We start from the raw sequence: 16,739 nt of genomic DNA on the forward strand, positions 1-16,739 counted from the left end.
CATAATTAATAAATGAATAATTAATGTATATTACTAATATAATTTAATGTATAACGTTGTACATGTGAATACAGATATCATTTTTTCCTTCCCTCCCTGGGCTCTATAGCCTACTGTGAAAATCTTTATAGCCTACTAAAAAACAGCTTTACAGTATTTAAACCTAAGCAAAGCCATGTAAGGTATTACACATTTCATAGGTATTTTTTAAACAAACTTCACAAGTATTATTTTAACCTAAATCTAGACTTAAAAAACTTAACAGCTTTCAGAGGAACTTTTCAGACAGCACAACTGTAAGTTTTTAACACATTTTCTGATACAACTGATTGTGGATTATATGCATAGGACTGATTTGGTTTTGCAGATTGGACCTTTGTAGCTGTGGCTTATGTAAAGCATGCCTTATTTATCTTAGTGAGTTTTCACGTGGGAAATCAACTAAACCCCAAATAACGACCAGCTGTTTCTGTAGGATTTTCTTGACATCTTGGTTTCAGGATGTCCCTCCAAAATTTACAAAAGGACAAGACAAAAACTTACCAGGGAGGCTGCCAAGAGACTAACAGCAACATTTAAGGAGCTGCAGGAATATCTGAGAAGCACTGCTTACTCTGCATGTGACAAAAACCTGCCATTTTAATAGGGGTGTGTACACTATCTATATCCATTGTATTCATAATGAAAGCAAGCCAACACTAATCCAAAAATTAAAACACTTAAGACCAGTTATTAATACAAAAGAAATGCTTTTGCAGAAAAGGAGGACACACTGCAGTGGCTCAGCTGGTGTAAAAGTTGGCTCCATTTGCCATGGCATCTTCTTTTAATGCTGCAGAGCACTTTAGAGACAGGATTAGTTGACTGATAAGTGACCCAATCATCTGGTCTCAATCTGCAATAAACTTTCAGGAAGGTTCAGGCTTAACACTTCTAGATCTGCCATTTTGCAGGTTTGTTTCAGAGCCCGAATTGTTAAATTAACTGATCTTGATTTAATCCTTGCGTTTGGAATGGAAAATCCCGGATTTTGGTGAATATCAGCTACCATTATCGGGGTAAATTGCAAATGCTGCCATTTCCCTGAGTCTCTGTCAACCCTGCTCCAGCATGTAGTGTATGCTCTGTGGCAATGACACTCACTGAAAAGCACATCCAACCAAGCAGCCATCTGCTATTGTGGATAACAGCATGACAGCATAAACACAGATCTGCCTGACAAAATATCCCAATGATGAGTACAGAATAGAAAGAGTCCTGCTAATGACGATGGTGATTAAACAATTAAGCAAAGTGTAAATGGTAGACTTACATTTAAACAATTTATAATTAACATTCAATCACAGTGATGTAAAATGTTTTAATCCTGACTATCATATTTTATTTATTTATGGATTTGCAATAATCCCATCATTCCTTCTTCCTATTGGCTTTGACCCTTTTTTTGCCTGTAAACCACAGCGACCCCATCCGTTCATAGGTCATTGAAAGCTAGAAACTACAACAGAGATGGCGCGTTTAAAGCCATTTTGACTACAAATCCCATAAGCACCATAACGTTCAGTGCTTACGTCATTCCGCACAAAACAAGAATGAAAACAAGGATGATTTTGCAGAGTGTACAAGTTCATGACTGTAACAGAGTGACTAGATATATTTTATAAGAATTTAAAAGAATACGTCTTTTTTTTTTTTTAGAATTGTTGTTTATTTTTGTGTCTTAAACCCGCTTTCCGGCGTCACTCATTAAGAATTAAATATTAGTCAGAGTATCTTGCTCTAATTCCTGTTGGTGCTGGGGTGATATATTACTCACGGGTTTGCCTCTGGCACCGGAAATATGGCGGTTTCCGAGTGGCGTTTGTCGCTGAAGTTAATGGACCAGCCCTCGGTTCCGAAGTCGGTGCTGCAGTTTCCTGAGGCAGAGCCTGGTGATGTCCCACCGGGCCAGTACCGCGTTGCGACTCTCAAGCAGCTCGTTTCAGTGCAGTTACCGGACGCCATTCCAGACCCTGAGCTTATAGGTGGGTTAATCATGACTCAGAAATTCAGCACCATTTCAGCACCTGTCGTAGGAGTTTGCTTAGTGAAACGCAACGCATGACCATTAGGCTGTCTGTGCATTGCAGAGCTGGTGTACTGTGGCAGGAAGCTGAGGGATGAACTCACTTTAGATTCTTATGGGATCCAGTCAGGATCAACAGTACACATCCTGAGAAAGTCATGGCCAGAACCTGAGATCCACCCAGGTAGGACTCTGTGCTGACTCTGGCTACTCAGACCTTACTCTGAATTTGGCAGTATTCTGATTAGCACTGAGTCATGTAAACGCTGTAATCCGATTGCCCGATTCGGATTAAGACAATATTCTTACCAGATTCCACAAATTCTGATTCCCACCCCTGGAATGTGCCTGTTTTTAATCGGAATAATTCATTGTATGTAAACACCTTTTTCAGAAAATCCACTGAAAGGAGATATATGTGCATGCTCAGTCTGCAAGGAATCGTGGGTACTAACAGATGCTTATCTGTATGCAGGGCCAGACTTTGTACTGGGCAAAGCTAAGCAACCGCCTTGGGCCCTCAGAAGCCAAGGGACACCTAAAAATGCAAATTATATATATATTTAATTATTAATACTAAATAAGAAGCCCCATTTTTGTATTTTGCCTAGGGCCCCCAAATCACTAAATCCACCCCTGTCTGTAGGCTAGGCATTTAGGAATGGCAACTCAGGCATACTTACGTCAGCCATGTATACAGGAATATTCCCATGCCTGTACACATATAAACACCGTACTCGGAATACGGCTGCAACCCGAATATAGACCTTAAATTTGATGTGCATGTAAACGTAGCCAATTACTGATAGTTATTGGGGCTTAAATATTCTTTCATCCATCCATCCATCGATCCATCTATTCATCATCAGTAGTTGGTTTATCCTGGGAACAGTGGGCATACACCCCGAACAAGATGCCATAAACACACATACACACTCATTCACACTTCAGGGCAATTCTTGTAGCCAATCCACCTACATTCACATTTTTGGGAGGTGGGATGAAACATGTTGTCAGGTAGACTGGCTCTACTAAATCTACGTGTAAATGAGTGTATGCATGGTGTCCTGTGATGGACTGGTGTCCCAGATATATTCCTGTCTCACAATCAGAGTTCCTGGTATAAGCCCCGGATCCACCACAGCAGTGAGCGATGGGCAGGATAAAGTGGTTACTGAAGATAAATGAATGAATTGTTCTGCATGTCAACTGATCTTCTAGTTCCCCTCTCGCCCCCGTCTTGGAGCAACCCAGTTGTCCCTGCTGTAATGGTGGGGCTGCTTAAAACACATTTTTATTAATTTTTGATTCAGTTTGAGAGCAGGAGCTGTGTTTGTGTATTTTTTGGATGTGTATGTGTTTGGGTTAAGAGCTTAGTAGGTTTGTTTTCATTGTTGTAAGTCCAGTTTGTATAGGTCTTTGGTCAGTACTGTTTTTAAATGTACTCCCCTCTTGTATCATTTTAGAGCCAGTGGACAGGGTGACAGCCGCAAGAGAATTTCGTGTCCTGCAGGCAGCTCTTCACACCAGCACAGCCTACAGAGACTCAGTATGATCAGCCGTAGTACCAGTCAAGCATTCTGTGTGGAGGAATTGATGTGTTTTAGTAAAGAATGTGTATCCTTGTCTTTTATTCAGGTTTTTAAGATGCTGAACAACAAGGAGTCTTTGGATCAAATCATTGTGGCGACACCTGGCTTGAGTAGTGATGCAGTGGCCCTAGGTAGGCTAGCTCTTCATTTATAGCTTTGAGGATGTTGTGCCGAGTACAAGTGTACAAAGAATTTTTCTTGATGTTGGAATACAATTTACACAATATACACAACAGATGCAATGCAATACAATTTAAACAATAGACAGTTATATACAGTTTTACAGTCAATGATTATAGTGAGATTATAGTGAGAGTATGGCATGCTCACAGAAGCACCTGGTTTTATATGAAGTGTTGTCTTTTAGGTGTGCTTCAAGACAAGGACCTCTTTGTGCAATTCACAGATCCAAACATGCTTGACATGTGAGTAAAATTAAACTGCTTCAGTTTCAGTTCTTTTCTGGCTGTATGTACTTGTTAAGGCATAGCTTTTCATTACACAGTTCTTAAAATGATACAAGTAGTAAATTAAAAGTAGGTTTATTTCACCATCTTTTTGTGCCTCCACTAGGTTGATTAGCTCTCACCCAGCATTGGTTAATGCCATTATTCTGGTGTTGCATTCTGTAGCTGGCAGTGTTCCCACCCAGCAGAGTGCCAGCTCCTCTAGAAATGTATCCTCCAGCTCCTACAGCGAAATGCCAGGTAAAACAGGGTTTTAAAATAAGATCTTTCACTTAGATTCAGCTTTAGTGTTCTACTGTCAAGGCTGGACAATATTCTGAAAAAGTGTTGATAGCTGAATACTGTACCTTCCAACAAGTACTCAGTAATGAATTATTCCATTACAAGGCATAACAAATAACTTATTTAGAATACATCCTGGGGACATATTCCTTGTGTAGGATGTGTAGGGGTTCCCTATACATGGGGAAACACTGGTGCTAACTTTCTTAAAAAGTAACTGTATTCTGAACGCTGCCTTTTAAAAGTGTATCATCGACTGAATACATGACACTGTTACTCATATTTTGTTGCAGCTCAACTCTGCCTACTATCAGTGGCATAATAGATTTTATCAGCTTAAAAGGTCTCATAGTCACAGTTTTGAGACTCCAAAGACTCTATAATCGAGGATCATGATGCTTTAAAGCACCCGCTACAAAAATACTTATTCCATTTGCAGGTGGTTTTCTCTTCGAAGGCATGTCGGATGATGAGGAAGAATTCCAGTCTGTAAGCCATAAGTTAAGACATATTTATCATTCAGAATATGCAGTTGTTCTTTTCACTCAGTTAACTGCTCTGATCTGTAACAGGGGAATCGCAGTGGCCCATCTTCGAGTTCTGCAGGTTCTTCGGGCCTGAGGCCTGCTACATTAGGTTACAGTGGAGCAGTAGGGCCCAGGCCAATCACACAGAGTGAACTCGCTACAGCTCTGGCCCTAGCCAGCACTCCAGAAAGCAGTGCTGTTACTCCTACCATAGGAAACCAGGTACATTATTTTGTCCGACTGAAGTAAATTTGAGTGAATATGAACACTAATTGCAATTACTCCATGAAAGATGCAGGATGGTATACAATCGTATCTAATGTAAATATTCATCCAAACATGAAGCAGCTTAACCTGCATGCAGAGAGTAATCTTAACTGTACACTTTTACTGTTGGTGTCCATTGTTTAATTTGGGGTATTGAAGTAAAATAAACCTGATAGGCTATAAAGGGGAATTGTACTTTAAATAATTTTAGGAACTATGTAACCCATTTTTTTAAATTATTTCTGACACAAACACCACCTTTAGGTGCAACTCATTCAATTAATAGGGTGATTAATATATAATGATGGTGGCAGAGCTAGGTTTTTGTGTGGTTATATTTTACTTTTGATTTTGCATATTCTGATTTGTATTCCAACATCTTCACTAGGGAGCTTCTTCAGGGGTTTCCCCTATCCCTGCAGGAACTCCGATAACAAATGACCTTTTTAACCAAGCCCTGCAGCAAGCCTTACAGGTGTCTAGCATATCGTCTCTGCAAGTGAGTACTCCCAAATGTTATCATTTTCATTATCATTTTCATCACTTTATTTCCAAAGTGCCACTTCTTAAAGATGTTAAAATGCAGCTATGCTCAGGGTTTACTATTGCTGCTAAGCATTACTTAAGTGTGCAAGAGCGAATAGGAAGAATTGGGATGGTTTTTAAATGTGACATTGGGTGAATGTGGTTGTGTGTTTGTTTAGAGTCAGTGGCAATCTCAGCTCCAGCAACTGCGCGATATGGGAATCCAGGATGAGGAGCTGATTCTGCGAGCCCTACAGGCCACTGGAGGAGACATCCAAGCTGCCCTAGAGCTCATTTTTGCTGGGGGAGCTCCATGAAATGCTGCACACTCAAAGAATGTACTCTGTAATATTTGTGCAGTTATAACTGTACAAATTATTCTTAAATATTTTAAATAGAAAAGCTGTTCACACTTTTTTCCTGACATGCCAACATACATATTTTATTTATTTTAATTCCACTAATTATGTGAATATACAGCTCCCTCCAGAATTAGCAGCACCCTGGCTCCCGAGTGGTGTGACAGAAAAGCGTTCTATTTGTTGTTTGGAGATTGCGAGTTCGATTCCCGATAATGCCACAGCCACCCATGGCTGGGAGTCCAAAAGCTGTGCGCTCTGGGTGGGAGGGGTGGCACACTGTCAATCACAGAAACACCAGCCAATCATGGGTGTCTGTGAGCTCATGCATGCGGAAGAGGGCAGATAGCACTTTCCTCTGTGTGTGTTATGCGGTCCTGTGATGCAGCGTGAGCAGCAGTTTGAAAAGGCTGGCTTCACGTGTCTGAGAGGAGGCATGTGTTAGCCTTCACCCTCCTTGACTGGAAGCACAAAAAACATTGAACTTTTTTGTATGAAAATATTGAGTTTAAAATTATTGGTAAAATTATAGTATTAGTATCAGTACTATGGGTGGGGACCATTTTGATACCTAACCTCTCTTCCTGTCTAATAACACTTTGTTTGTTCCTACAGAGCTATAGAGATCTTGGTCTAATCTTCTATGCAGAACATTTAAAAACATCACAGGTTTTCACTTGGGTTAAAATCTGGAGACTGAGATGGTCATTGCAAAACATTTTGTGTTTTTTAACCATTTCTGGGTTGATATAGAAGTATGTTTGTTGAAAGGTTTATCAGTGAAAAGGCCTGAACCTCCTGGAGAGGCAGCCAGGTTTTGGGCAGAAATATCTTGGTGTTTAGAAGAATTCATAATGCTATCAGTCTTCACAAGAGCCCCTGGACCACCATGTTGTGAGATGATCTAAGGAGGGGCTTCTTTCTTGCAATGCTTCCAGTTTTTTGTTGTGAAAGTGACGTGATGCTTAATGGTTGATTTTGAAAGAGAATCAACTAAACTGTAAGAATCGATTCTAAAACTCTGATGCAACAGGGAACATGTTCCTGGGGACCTGTACTTTATATATATATATATATATATATATATATATATATATATATATATATATATATATATATATATATATATATATATATATGTATGTATATATATATGAGTATTTCAGAAACCAATCTCCAGAATGGTGTGAAAATCCCAGGAGATCAGCAGTTTCTGAAATACTCAAACCAGCCCATCTGCCACCAACAACCATGCCAGGGGTAAAGTCACAGAAATCACACTTTTCTTCCTCCTGATGTGTGATGTTAACATTAGCTTAAGCTCTTGACCTGTATCTGCATGATTTTATGCATTGTGCTGCTGCCACTTGATTGGCTGATTACATAACTGCATAAAGCAGGTGTACAGCTGTTCCTATTAAAGTGGATGGGCTGTGTGTTAATAATATAAATACAATAATATAATATAATAATAATATATAATAACGGATGCTTATCATGAATAACAATTGTATGTGTATTTATTTAAATTATTCCTTAGGGTTGTCAGTACTTTTGGCACATATATTTTTGAGAGAAAATATTATTAGCTGGATAATCATTTTCAGGAAGGGTGCCAGTTATTCTGGAGTGCACTGCATTATGTCCTGCTATGCCATTGCTAATATTGGCGTTTGTGATTATATTTTGTGGAAATAATTCTGTTTGAAGAATTAAATCTCGAAACCAGAGTTATGTATTAGTTCAGAATGTGTACTGTTTGGGGGGTTTGTTCACTACTGTCACAGGGAATCAGAAATGAATGACACACACACATTAAAAAACACATTAAAAACATACAACATCCAGTTGGTGGTGCATATGGCACATGTTATTAACTTCTAATGGACACTATCCGAGACTTTATCAACATTAATCAGACTCGATCAAATCAAGACAAGATATCAAAGTGCTACTTTATAGAGCTTAAGACTCTATGACGTCATGCAGGCCACTTCCTGGATATTGTTGCAACCCACTGGTGCAGTGTACACTGTTGCCATATTGGTCAGAAAGCCATTCATTAGTTATTATAGGCCCACATTTTCCTTTTTTCCCTCTTTACCAATTGTAGCATTATTATTATTAAATGATCAGCCTGTCTCGAGTGATGTTGAATAACATGATATTTACATTAATTCCCTGATAGAAGGCAGAAGTGTTTCTTGAAGTGCAAAAGTGTTGCTATAGATAGTTGGACTCACCAGAACTATTTACAGTGAACAATATTATAATTAAACCAGTTTTTAAAAAGGTTATACATTTCTATTATTCATTTGCCAGCATTCGAAACACTGCAAAAAAAATAAAAAAAAGTTTGAACTAACAACAGTAAATACTGATGGCAACAGACAGGTAGAGGGGTAATAGAAATAATTTCAAAAAGGAAAGTTCCATGGGCCTGTGTAGGTTACCTGGATTAGAAAAGTTTCATTTAAACATTTTAGAGAGTAATGAAAGCAGAAAAATGCCAGACAGCAGCCTCTATCACAGTAAAGCACTGAGATTTTTTAACTGCACTGATGTTTCTGGGTATTTCAGTGTGTCTGCTAAAGCTGGTTTATAGTCCATCTGCTATAGGTCACAACCAGTGGTTGATCAATAATCAATATCATTCATTCATTCATTTTCAGTAACTGCTTTATCTTGTTCAGGGTTGTTTTGGATCTCCGGATCCACCACAACCCTGAACAAGATAAAGCAGTTACTGAAAGCTTATCCCAGGAACACTGGGCTTGAGGCAGAAATATGCTCTGAATGGGATGCCAGTCCATTGCAGAGAACCATGCACACACACTCACACACACACACACACACAAACACACACGTGCACATTCACACAGTCATGAGGAACACAGGCACAAGCAGAACATGCAAAACTCCACATAGACAGTAACAAGAGCTCAGTAATAAACTGGAAGCTGGAGCTTTGAGGCAGCAGCGCTACCCACTGCACCTCCATGCCACCTCTGCCAAATTATATTATGGTCCCATAACTGAAAACAAAAAATGTATAAAATCCCCAAAACTGTTTGTCCACTCCAACACAATGGAAGAGCCTGAATGGAAATATTGCACATTCTTTTTTATTTTGTTCCCAGATAGCTCACTTCTAGCCAGCTTACTTGTTTCCAGTCAGTTGGGAATATTGTTGACACAATAAGTTTTTATTCTGAGATTTTTGAAATCATTTTCTTTTTATATAGTGTGCCTCCATCTGTCTCTTTCACACTTATCCTAGGCATATATAGGTTATTAGAATATGTAGTCTGGTCTGTTTTTTTAGTACTTCTTTATGGTATTTAAGGTATTTTTGATGATTATTCCTTTCTCAAAATTATGCTGAATACTTAAAAATGTGTTTACAATAAGAATATTTGCAATTTTGTTTTTTGTGCATTTTACATATGTTAAGTTGTCTAATATGCTTAATATGTATAATATGCTTTAATACATCCAGCAGAGGCAGTGTGATGCTCTGGGCAATGTTCTGCTGGGAAACTTTGGGTCCTGAAATTCATGTGGATGTTACTTTGACATGTACCACCTACCTTAACATTGTTGGAGACCAAGTACACCTCTTCCTTGCAACAGTATTCTCTAATGGCAGTGGCCTCTTTCAGCAGGATAATAACCCTGCCACACTGCAAAAATTGTTCAGGAATGATTTGAGGAACATGACAAAGAGTTCAAGGTGTTGACTTGGCCTCCAAATTCTCCAGATCTCAGTTTGATCGAGCATCTGTGGGATGTGCTGGAAAAACAAGTCCTTGGAGGCCCCTCCTCGCAACTAACAGGACTTAAAGGATCTGCTACTAACGTCTCGGTACCAGATACCACAGCACACCTTCAGAGGTCTTGTGGAGTCCATGTCTCGATGGATCAGAGCTGTTTTGGTGGCACAAGGGAGACTTACACAATATTATTCAGGTGGTTTTAATGCTATGGCTGATTAGTGGATATCTTGGCAGACAGGATGAAGGGATATGAACAGACATATCTGGCAACCCACAAGACCACTAGCGCTCTCGATGAAAACAGATGAAACTGCTTTATTGCTGGGCATTGTTCAAGGCCTGAGTATCTGCCTATAGTCGAAATAAATCACTTACAGTGTTTTGTGGTATGTCAACTAGTGGCGTCCTTATCCACTGTCTTAGCCTATACTGTATGCATGAGGTTTATTTATTAACTAAACCATTCCGATAAGGATCTTCTTTCTAGAGAGGAACTCCTGAACTTTGGTTAGAGTGCTTTCCGCACTGCTGAGCTGCTTAGACACACCGAATCGACGCATTCACACTACATGTAAGTCCTAATGTTCTTCCGTCGAATTTACTAACGCATATTACTGTTTATACACTGTTGTTTTTCAGTCGCAGGAAATGGCCCAGTCGCGTCCGTGCCCGTTGCTGTGGGTCCGTCCGCTTCGCTGCATGCTGGATGAAAGGCTCGACGTGCGCGTGCACGGTTTACTGCCCGGGGTCCGAGTCACGCTGCACGCGCTGCTTCACACAGAGGATGGAGATTTTTGGGAAGGTTTTGGTCACTATATTAGCGATGACTCAGGAACTGTCACAGGTGCATATAAACCATTTTCATGAGTCTGGTTCATAAGTTATTACACCTTGTGTGCAGGTAAGCACTAACACACAATCTGCTGTGTTTCAGTATGTAAAGATGCCAGTCTTGGTGGATCATATGAAGGAGTTAAACCCATGGGTCTGCTGTGGAGTATGAAACCCATTCCTGGAAGTAGGACAGGCCTCAGGTTAAACCAAAGCAGCTTCTAGGGATGTTTGTACTGCTAAATCAGTTCTCACTGACTCAATTAGTCCTTCTTTTTTAAGATTTCGGAAGAAGGATGTCTACACGCCAATTGATGTCCACATATCTGTGTACGAAGACCACTTAAATGAGGGATTTCGGGAGAAACGTCCTATAGCGTCAGTCGTGGCACAGCGGTGGTACACTGCTCCAGGAATCCAGAGGGTTAATGTTACGGAAAAAGGGTTGAAGGCGACTCTTTACATCCCACCAGGTATCACTGACAGAGGGTTAGATATTGGCTGGTACAGTTTTGGGATGATTCTTAGTGTCTTAGAGCAGGGGTGTTCAGTCCTATCCGCAAAGGGCCGGTGTGGGTGCAGGATTTCATTCCAATCAGGCAGGAGCCACACCTGATTCCACCTGTTTAATCAGTTGATCTTGGATTTCAGTAGACTCAGGTGTGGCTTCTGCATAGTTGGAATGAAAACCTGCACCCGCACTGGCCCTTTCCGGGTAAGATTGGACACGCCTGGTCTTAGAGTCTTCAACAGACTTCAATCTTGTGTCAGTGACAGGTGATAAGTAACATACTCTACAGAAAGAAACAGTGTGTTCTTCATAACATATATACTTCTCTAGGTCCTGGTCCTTTTCCTGCTGTGCTGGACCTCTGGGGTGGAGGAGGGGGTCTAGTGGAGTACCGCTCTGCTCTACTAGCATCCCGAGGTTATGTCGCATTAGCGTTGGAGTATATTGGACGAGTAAATGCTGTTGGAAAGTCATACCAAGTGGACAATGACTACTTCGAGGTATTTACCTCTAAACTTATGACATTTGTGTAGTGCAATTGTGCATGTATAGATATTAAAGAACACAGCTAAGAACGAAAAACTAAATGATCAAATCCTTAATCTGAAAATTGCAATAAAGAAACAAACACTTAAATAAATACCTCTTGTAATCTTTTAGGCAGCCTACACTGTGCTGATGCAGCATCCACAGGTGTGTCCTGAAAGAATCGCCATTCTGGGTTTGTCTTTTGGTGTGTCTGTGACCCTGGGAATGGCAGCATACTCCTCAGTGATAAAGGTAGGCCTGTGAAACATTTATAACATTTGTCTTCATTGTACATCGACAACCTTTGAACATGTTGAAAATCCTAAGCCATACACTCTCTAAGACTTCTCACTCTTCCTTTCAGCCCAGGTGTGTAGTGTGTGTTAGTGGAAGCCACATCATGCCTGTTAACGGATCACTGGCTGATGTCTTTGCTGAGATCAAAAAGTGAGCAACAGATCATGAATGTTTAGTGCAGGCTTGGTGATTCATATCAAGCTTGTGAAAAATACAATGATCCTTGTATTTTATCCAATATTAATCATTAATAGTAATATTATCCAATTATAATCCAATAATACTATAAATGTGTTAATATTACATTTTCTTGTCACATTTACTGCATACCATTTTTAGTTCATGATTTCATCGTGATCTACAGTTAACTGAAAACAAACCTTTGACTGTGATTAATCTGTGGTAGACAATGTTAAAAAAATTGATATGATTATGTCAGCATACGCAATCACAAATTTGTTCTCATTGTAGTTTTCAGTTTTATTTTATCCCTCAGGTAATTTGAGTGATGAGAATTCTTTGCTAATGCTCTTGTTCCTTCTACTTTGGTCAGATAGTCAGGCTATATTATTACTTTTTCACAGGTTGAGGCAAAAGTAACCTCCAGATAATCGTTTCTAACAGTTCCTCCCTGCTTACTCTGACTAATCAACCTAATCTCAAAGTTGTTCCATTGAATGGCACAGTCAGACTAAATTTTAGTTTCTTAACTTGTATACTATACTATATAATGTCAGTTGTGTACATTCCAAAAAGCAGCACTTTGGTACCATGTTTAGGAGTGTCTGGTACACAGTGACTATAGCTTGCAGTTGTGTTTGGGATTAAATTTTTAGCACCACTACAGGTATTCCTGGTACCAATGTCTGGTGCCATCACACAGTGACTACAGTAAGCAACTGTGCTTGGGATTTAAATTTTTCCAGCTGAAGGACGATGCTACATTTTGCTGGCATTGTGTTGTTGTCTTATGTAGGGTTGTTGCTTCTAAATAGAGGATGTACTTAAAAAAGTTTGGGATGGTCTCGGCTATAAAAAGAAATGGTCATGTTCTGCTTGGGAAATACAGTATTTAGTGTATGGAAAGCTAGCGGTCTGTTTTGAAAGTATATCCATGGTAAGCTGTGCTGTGCCATTAAGAATGATGCTTTGTGGCTATAGGATAGGGATTGCACTGGCAACTTGATGTTGTTGTGGCTGAATGAGCACAAATCCCCAAGCAACATTCCAAAATCTAATGGAAAGCCTTCCCAGAAGAGTGGAAACTGTTGAAATCCATATTGATGCCATACCTTTGGAACAGGATGTTCAACAAGCACATACTTTTGGCTGTGTAGTAAATCATCATTGGCCTCAAACCAGCAATGGATGATGAAACAAAATGCTAAATGACCTGGAAGTACACTGTCTGCTAAACAGCGGTCATTGTCCCAGCAGACATGCACTTCTAGACACGCCTATAACATTTGCCAGAGTCAAAAGCTTGTAACAATCTCGGCATGACAGTTGTACAGGTATTGATTATTGAAGTATAATATAATTATAGTCACATAATTTGTGTCACATGTCCAGCCTGTGCACAATAGCTTGACTACAAAGCCACCTGCTGTAGACAGAACTGTCTGAATACTTGACAAAACAGTTCCTATCATGGAAGAGGGAGGGTTACATAATTAAATAGCCACTCAACATTCAGAGCATGTATATATATTTTCTTGTTTCAGTGACAAACCTTTCCTGTATTCTTTTGATTTTAAGAAATGTCATGAACACCCGCTATGATGAGGAAAAGAGGATCATTTGGCGCGATCTCTTGCTGCCGATACCAGATGACCCTTCAAAGAAAGTTGAAGTAAGGATCCATCAGAGAATACTGCCAAATTAATTTGATCATTATAACATGCATTTTCTTTAGTTTTGTGTATGTACATGTTTCTGCTCTCTTCTGTGACTTTCTTTAACTGTGTATAATGTTGAGCAGATGGGGCGTATCAAGTGTCCTATTTTATTGATTGTTGGGGAGGATGATCAAAATTGGCCAGCATCAGAATCTGCAGAAGATGTGAGTAGATGCAATAGAATCAATTTTATTCATTCATATTCATATGTTTATATATAAAAAAAAAAAAAAAAAAATAATAATAATAATAATAATAATAAAATAATTACATTGTGGCCTACTTAAGCTCACAGGAATACAGTATATGGCTTTTTTGTTCATGCTTTTTTTGCAACAAGACCGTTGTTAACTTAAATAGAAAGCAGTCATGACTTTAGGTCAGCTGGGGCTCTTAGTCATTTCATATTTCTCCTGGCAGTAGAAAAAAAAAACCCCACTAAACTGCATAGCCATGGGGTTCCAGATCACACCTATAACCTTCCCCTCATTCATCTTCAGATGAAGCAGATGATGGAACAAGCTGGTAACAGTCACCTGTTGACTGTTCTGTCTTACCCTGGAGCCGGCCACCTCATCGAGCCTCCTTACAGTCCACATTGCCGAGCCAGCAACTTCATGTTGGCAGAGACAAGGAATAAAGGTAAGCCATCAGAGGGTGAATTAAAATTTGAGGAAACTACAGAAGATACATTGTCATGAAAATGAGTATGTATTTGCTCCACGGTAAATCTCAGCTAATTTCACTGATCAGATTGTATGGACTAGGTGTTGGTGTTATGACAAAAATGTCATATTACTGTACTTTTACAATGCTTTGACATTTCTGTGATACAATATATATATATATATATATATATATATATATATTACAGTATACAGTATACGCCCTGCAAAACATAGTGCTCTATTTAAAAACAAAACATTTTGAAAAAATTGAAAAACTGAGTTCAATCATAAGTAATTAAGTGAAAAAAGTAATTATTTAACACTGCAGTTGCAGTTTGTGATTGCTATCATTGTTTTTGTTGCAGTGGTGGTACTGTGGGGTGGACAAACGGAGCCCCACAGTCGAGCTCAGGAGGACTCCTGGCACAAAACCCTGGCCTTTCTGGAGCAGCATCTCTACAGCAACATGAGTCATTAACATCAAACATCAGTCACATTGTCAGAATGCAGTTTATTGGAGAAAAGGGAAAACAATACAGGTTCAGATTTCATATCACGCATTTTATGTGTAGTAATAACTATTGCGTCTTGCATCATTGATTACACAGTTGTAAAATAATTAGACATTAACTGTCCTTCAGCAATAAATGTGAGGTAGTGAGAATTGCAGCATGGGGTAAATACAATTTCCTTTTCACAAGTAGAAGCAAAGAACACATATATAAATGCAAACAAAAATAAAATTAACATCTGTTTTTCCAAGTGTTTCTAATCCTTAGTAGTTTTAATAAAAATCACAAGAAGCTTTTTATTGTTAACCAAAGATTGCATGCTTTGCTATACTTGATCAAACACTAAACATGTAAGGTTTCGCTGGTTAATGAGAACATGTTAGTAAATATTTATTCATAGAAGACTGATTTATAGATGTTTTAAATTTGTAATTTTCAAAATTTGGAATAAACTTTTTAAACTGGACTTTGCACTCGCACTAGACTCGTTTTATAGCACTTACAGACACTGCAGTCTATGATGATAAGTTAATAGTATTTACATCATAAGGGTTAAAATATCATTAAACATTTTATAACATACAGCTTTTTGGATAAGATTTAGGGCATCACTAGGCTGTAGAAAGTGCACAGATACTCCGGGCTTACAATGCAACAACTGAGAACTCTTTTCCTGATTAACAGCTTTCATGTCTGTAAGAGTACCTGACCATCAGTATGGGAGGAAACCGTCTACTTTTATGTGTAGTACAGAGGTGGCAATCTATTTAGTCTGGCAGCATGCGGAGTTAAATGTAGCCTTAGAGAATGTACTGAAACTTAAGCATATCAACACTATGGCAGAAGTCCTTTTCTAACAGACAAAAGCACTTTAAGCACATTTAAAGGTATTATCCTTTTATATCCTGTACATGTTCCCAATATACCTAAGCAATCTAGTATCTAGATGGAGCTATTATAAAATGAGACATGCACCTGGAGAACACCAGATGTCAGTCATGCAGTCCTGTGTACTGGGCTGCTGTATTATGTGTCGCGCCATAGTCTTGAATGAAATGTAGTTATATACAAGTTATTTAAAGGAGTGACAATAAAACCTACGTGACATGACAGACGTTAGAAATAACAAAGATGATTTTTCATTACAGCCATACTGTCTCGTTCTTCTCACCTGCATCAACTCCACTTTAATGTGGTCTGATGCCTCACCCTCAGCCAACCAGCTTTTTTTCAATAGCTTTTTTTCTTATAAGCTTGCAAGAGTAAAAACTGCTGATGGAGCAAAACTGCTGAACTGTCGGTAATCTTTATATCATGACGCCGAAGTTGGTTTCATGAGCAGTGGGGCATAATTACAAATAATAATAGTAATCCATTACAAATGACTAATTACTCCTTTCCAAATGTAAAGGGGATTAGTTTACTCATAACTTATTGGAAAAAATAATCCCATTACGCATTACATTACTTCTAAGTTACTCCCATGCATTGCATGTTTACTTAATTGTTTGCATGTTCCCTTGCAGTGTTTACTCAGAACAGATTATTAAAATAAAAAGGGATTTTTTTATGGTGTGAAATATACGGCACACATCAATAAACCTGAGCGCCCCAACCAAGTATGTCACCTGCGT

The 16,739-nt window shown here is 39.0% G+C and overlaps 2 protein-coding genes across 4 annotated transcripts; both read left to right on the forward strand.

Annotated features, from left to right (window-relative positions):
- Positions 1 to 176: 176 nt before the first annotated feature.
- On the forward strand, positions 177 to 7,818 carry ubl7a (ubiquitin-like 7a (bone marrow stromal cell-derived)). Its single transcript, XM_026918936.3, has 10 exons — positions 177 to 2,024; positions 2,130 to 2,249; positions 3,532 to 3,614; positions 3,704 to 3,788; positions 4,025 to 4,082; positions 4,231 to 4,364; positions 4,846 to 4,895; positions 4,979 to 5,155; positions 5,589 to 5,699; positions 5,905 to 7,818. The coding sequence occupies exons 1-10, from the start codon at positions 1,841 to 1,843 to the stop codon at positions 6,040 to 6,042; spliced, it is 1,140 nt and encodes a 379-aa protein (XP_026774737.1). The 5' UTR covers positions 177 to 1,840; the 3' UTR covers positions 6,043 to 7,818.
- A 2,021-nt stretch (positions 7,819 to 9,839) lies between these two features.
- LOC113529626 (peroxisomal succinyl-coenzyme A thioesterase-like) lies at positions 9,840 to 15,571 on the forward strand. Of its 3 annotated transcripts, XM_026918930.3 has the most exons (12): positions 9,842 to 10,246; positions 10,348 to 10,431; positions 10,500 to 10,704; positions 10,795 to 10,894; positions 10,974 to 11,164; positions 11,533 to 11,702; positions 11,863 to 11,982; positions 12,095 to 12,177; positions 13,786 to 13,879; positions 14,009 to 14,089; positions 14,426 to 14,567; positions 14,959 to 15,571. In XM_026918930.3, the coding sequence occupies exons 3-12, from the start codon at positions 10,509 to 10,511 to the stop codon at positions 15,069 to 15,071; spliced, it is 1,290 nt and encodes a 429-aa protein (XP_026774731.2). In that variant the 5' UTR covers positions 9,842 to 10,246; positions 10,348 to 10,431; positions 10,500 to 10,508; the 3' UTR covers positions 15,072 to 15,571. The 3 variants fall into 3 exon arrangements, with proteins under 3 accessions (XP_026774733.2, XP_026774731.2, XP_026774732.2); XM_026918932.3 differs by lacking the exon at positions 10,348 to 10,431 and having other exon boundaries at positions 9,840 to 10,246; XM_026918931.3 differs by having other exon boundaries at positions 9,843 to 10,431.
- Positions 15,572 to 16,739: the final 1,168 nt, after the last annotated feature.

Source organism: Pangasianodon hypophthalmus, chromosome 9 (genome assembly GCF_027358585.1).
Source record: "Pangasianodon hypophthalmus isolate fPanHyp1 chromosome 9, fPanHyp1.pri, whole genome shotgun sequence".
Classification (NCBI taxonomy): Eukaryota; Metazoa; Chordata; class Actinopteri; order Siluriformes; family Pangasiidae; genus Pangasianodon; species Pangasianodon hypophthalmus.

Excerpts from the sequence above, each read along its gene's own strand:
- ubl7a (XM_026918936.3), top strand. The coding sequence starts at position 1,841 with ATGGCGGTTTCCGAGTGGCGTTTGTCGCTGAAGTTAATGGACCAGCCC. Across the intron at positions 2,025-2,129 it reads TCCAGACCCTGAGCTTATAG|AGCTGGTGTACTGTGGCAGG; the intron begins GTGGGTTAATCA and ends TGTGCATTGCAG. Across the intron at positions 3,615-3,703 it reads GCACAGCCTACAGAGACTCA|GTTTTTAAGATGCTGAACAA; the intron begins GTATGATCAGCC and ends TCTTTTATTCAG.
- LOC113529626 (XM_026918932.3), top strand. The coding sequence starts at position 10,509 with ATGGCCCAGTCGCGTCCGTGCCCGTTGCTGTGGGTCCGTCCGCTTCGC. Across the intron at positions 11,703-11,862 it reads TGGACAATGACTACTTCGAG|GCAGCCTACACTGTGCTGAT; the intron begins GTATTTACCTCT and ends GTAATCTTTTAG. Across the intron at positions 12,178-13,785 it reads GTCTTTGCTGAGATCAAAAA|AAATGTCATGAACACCCGCT; the intron begins GTGAGCAACAGA and ends TTTGATTTTAAG.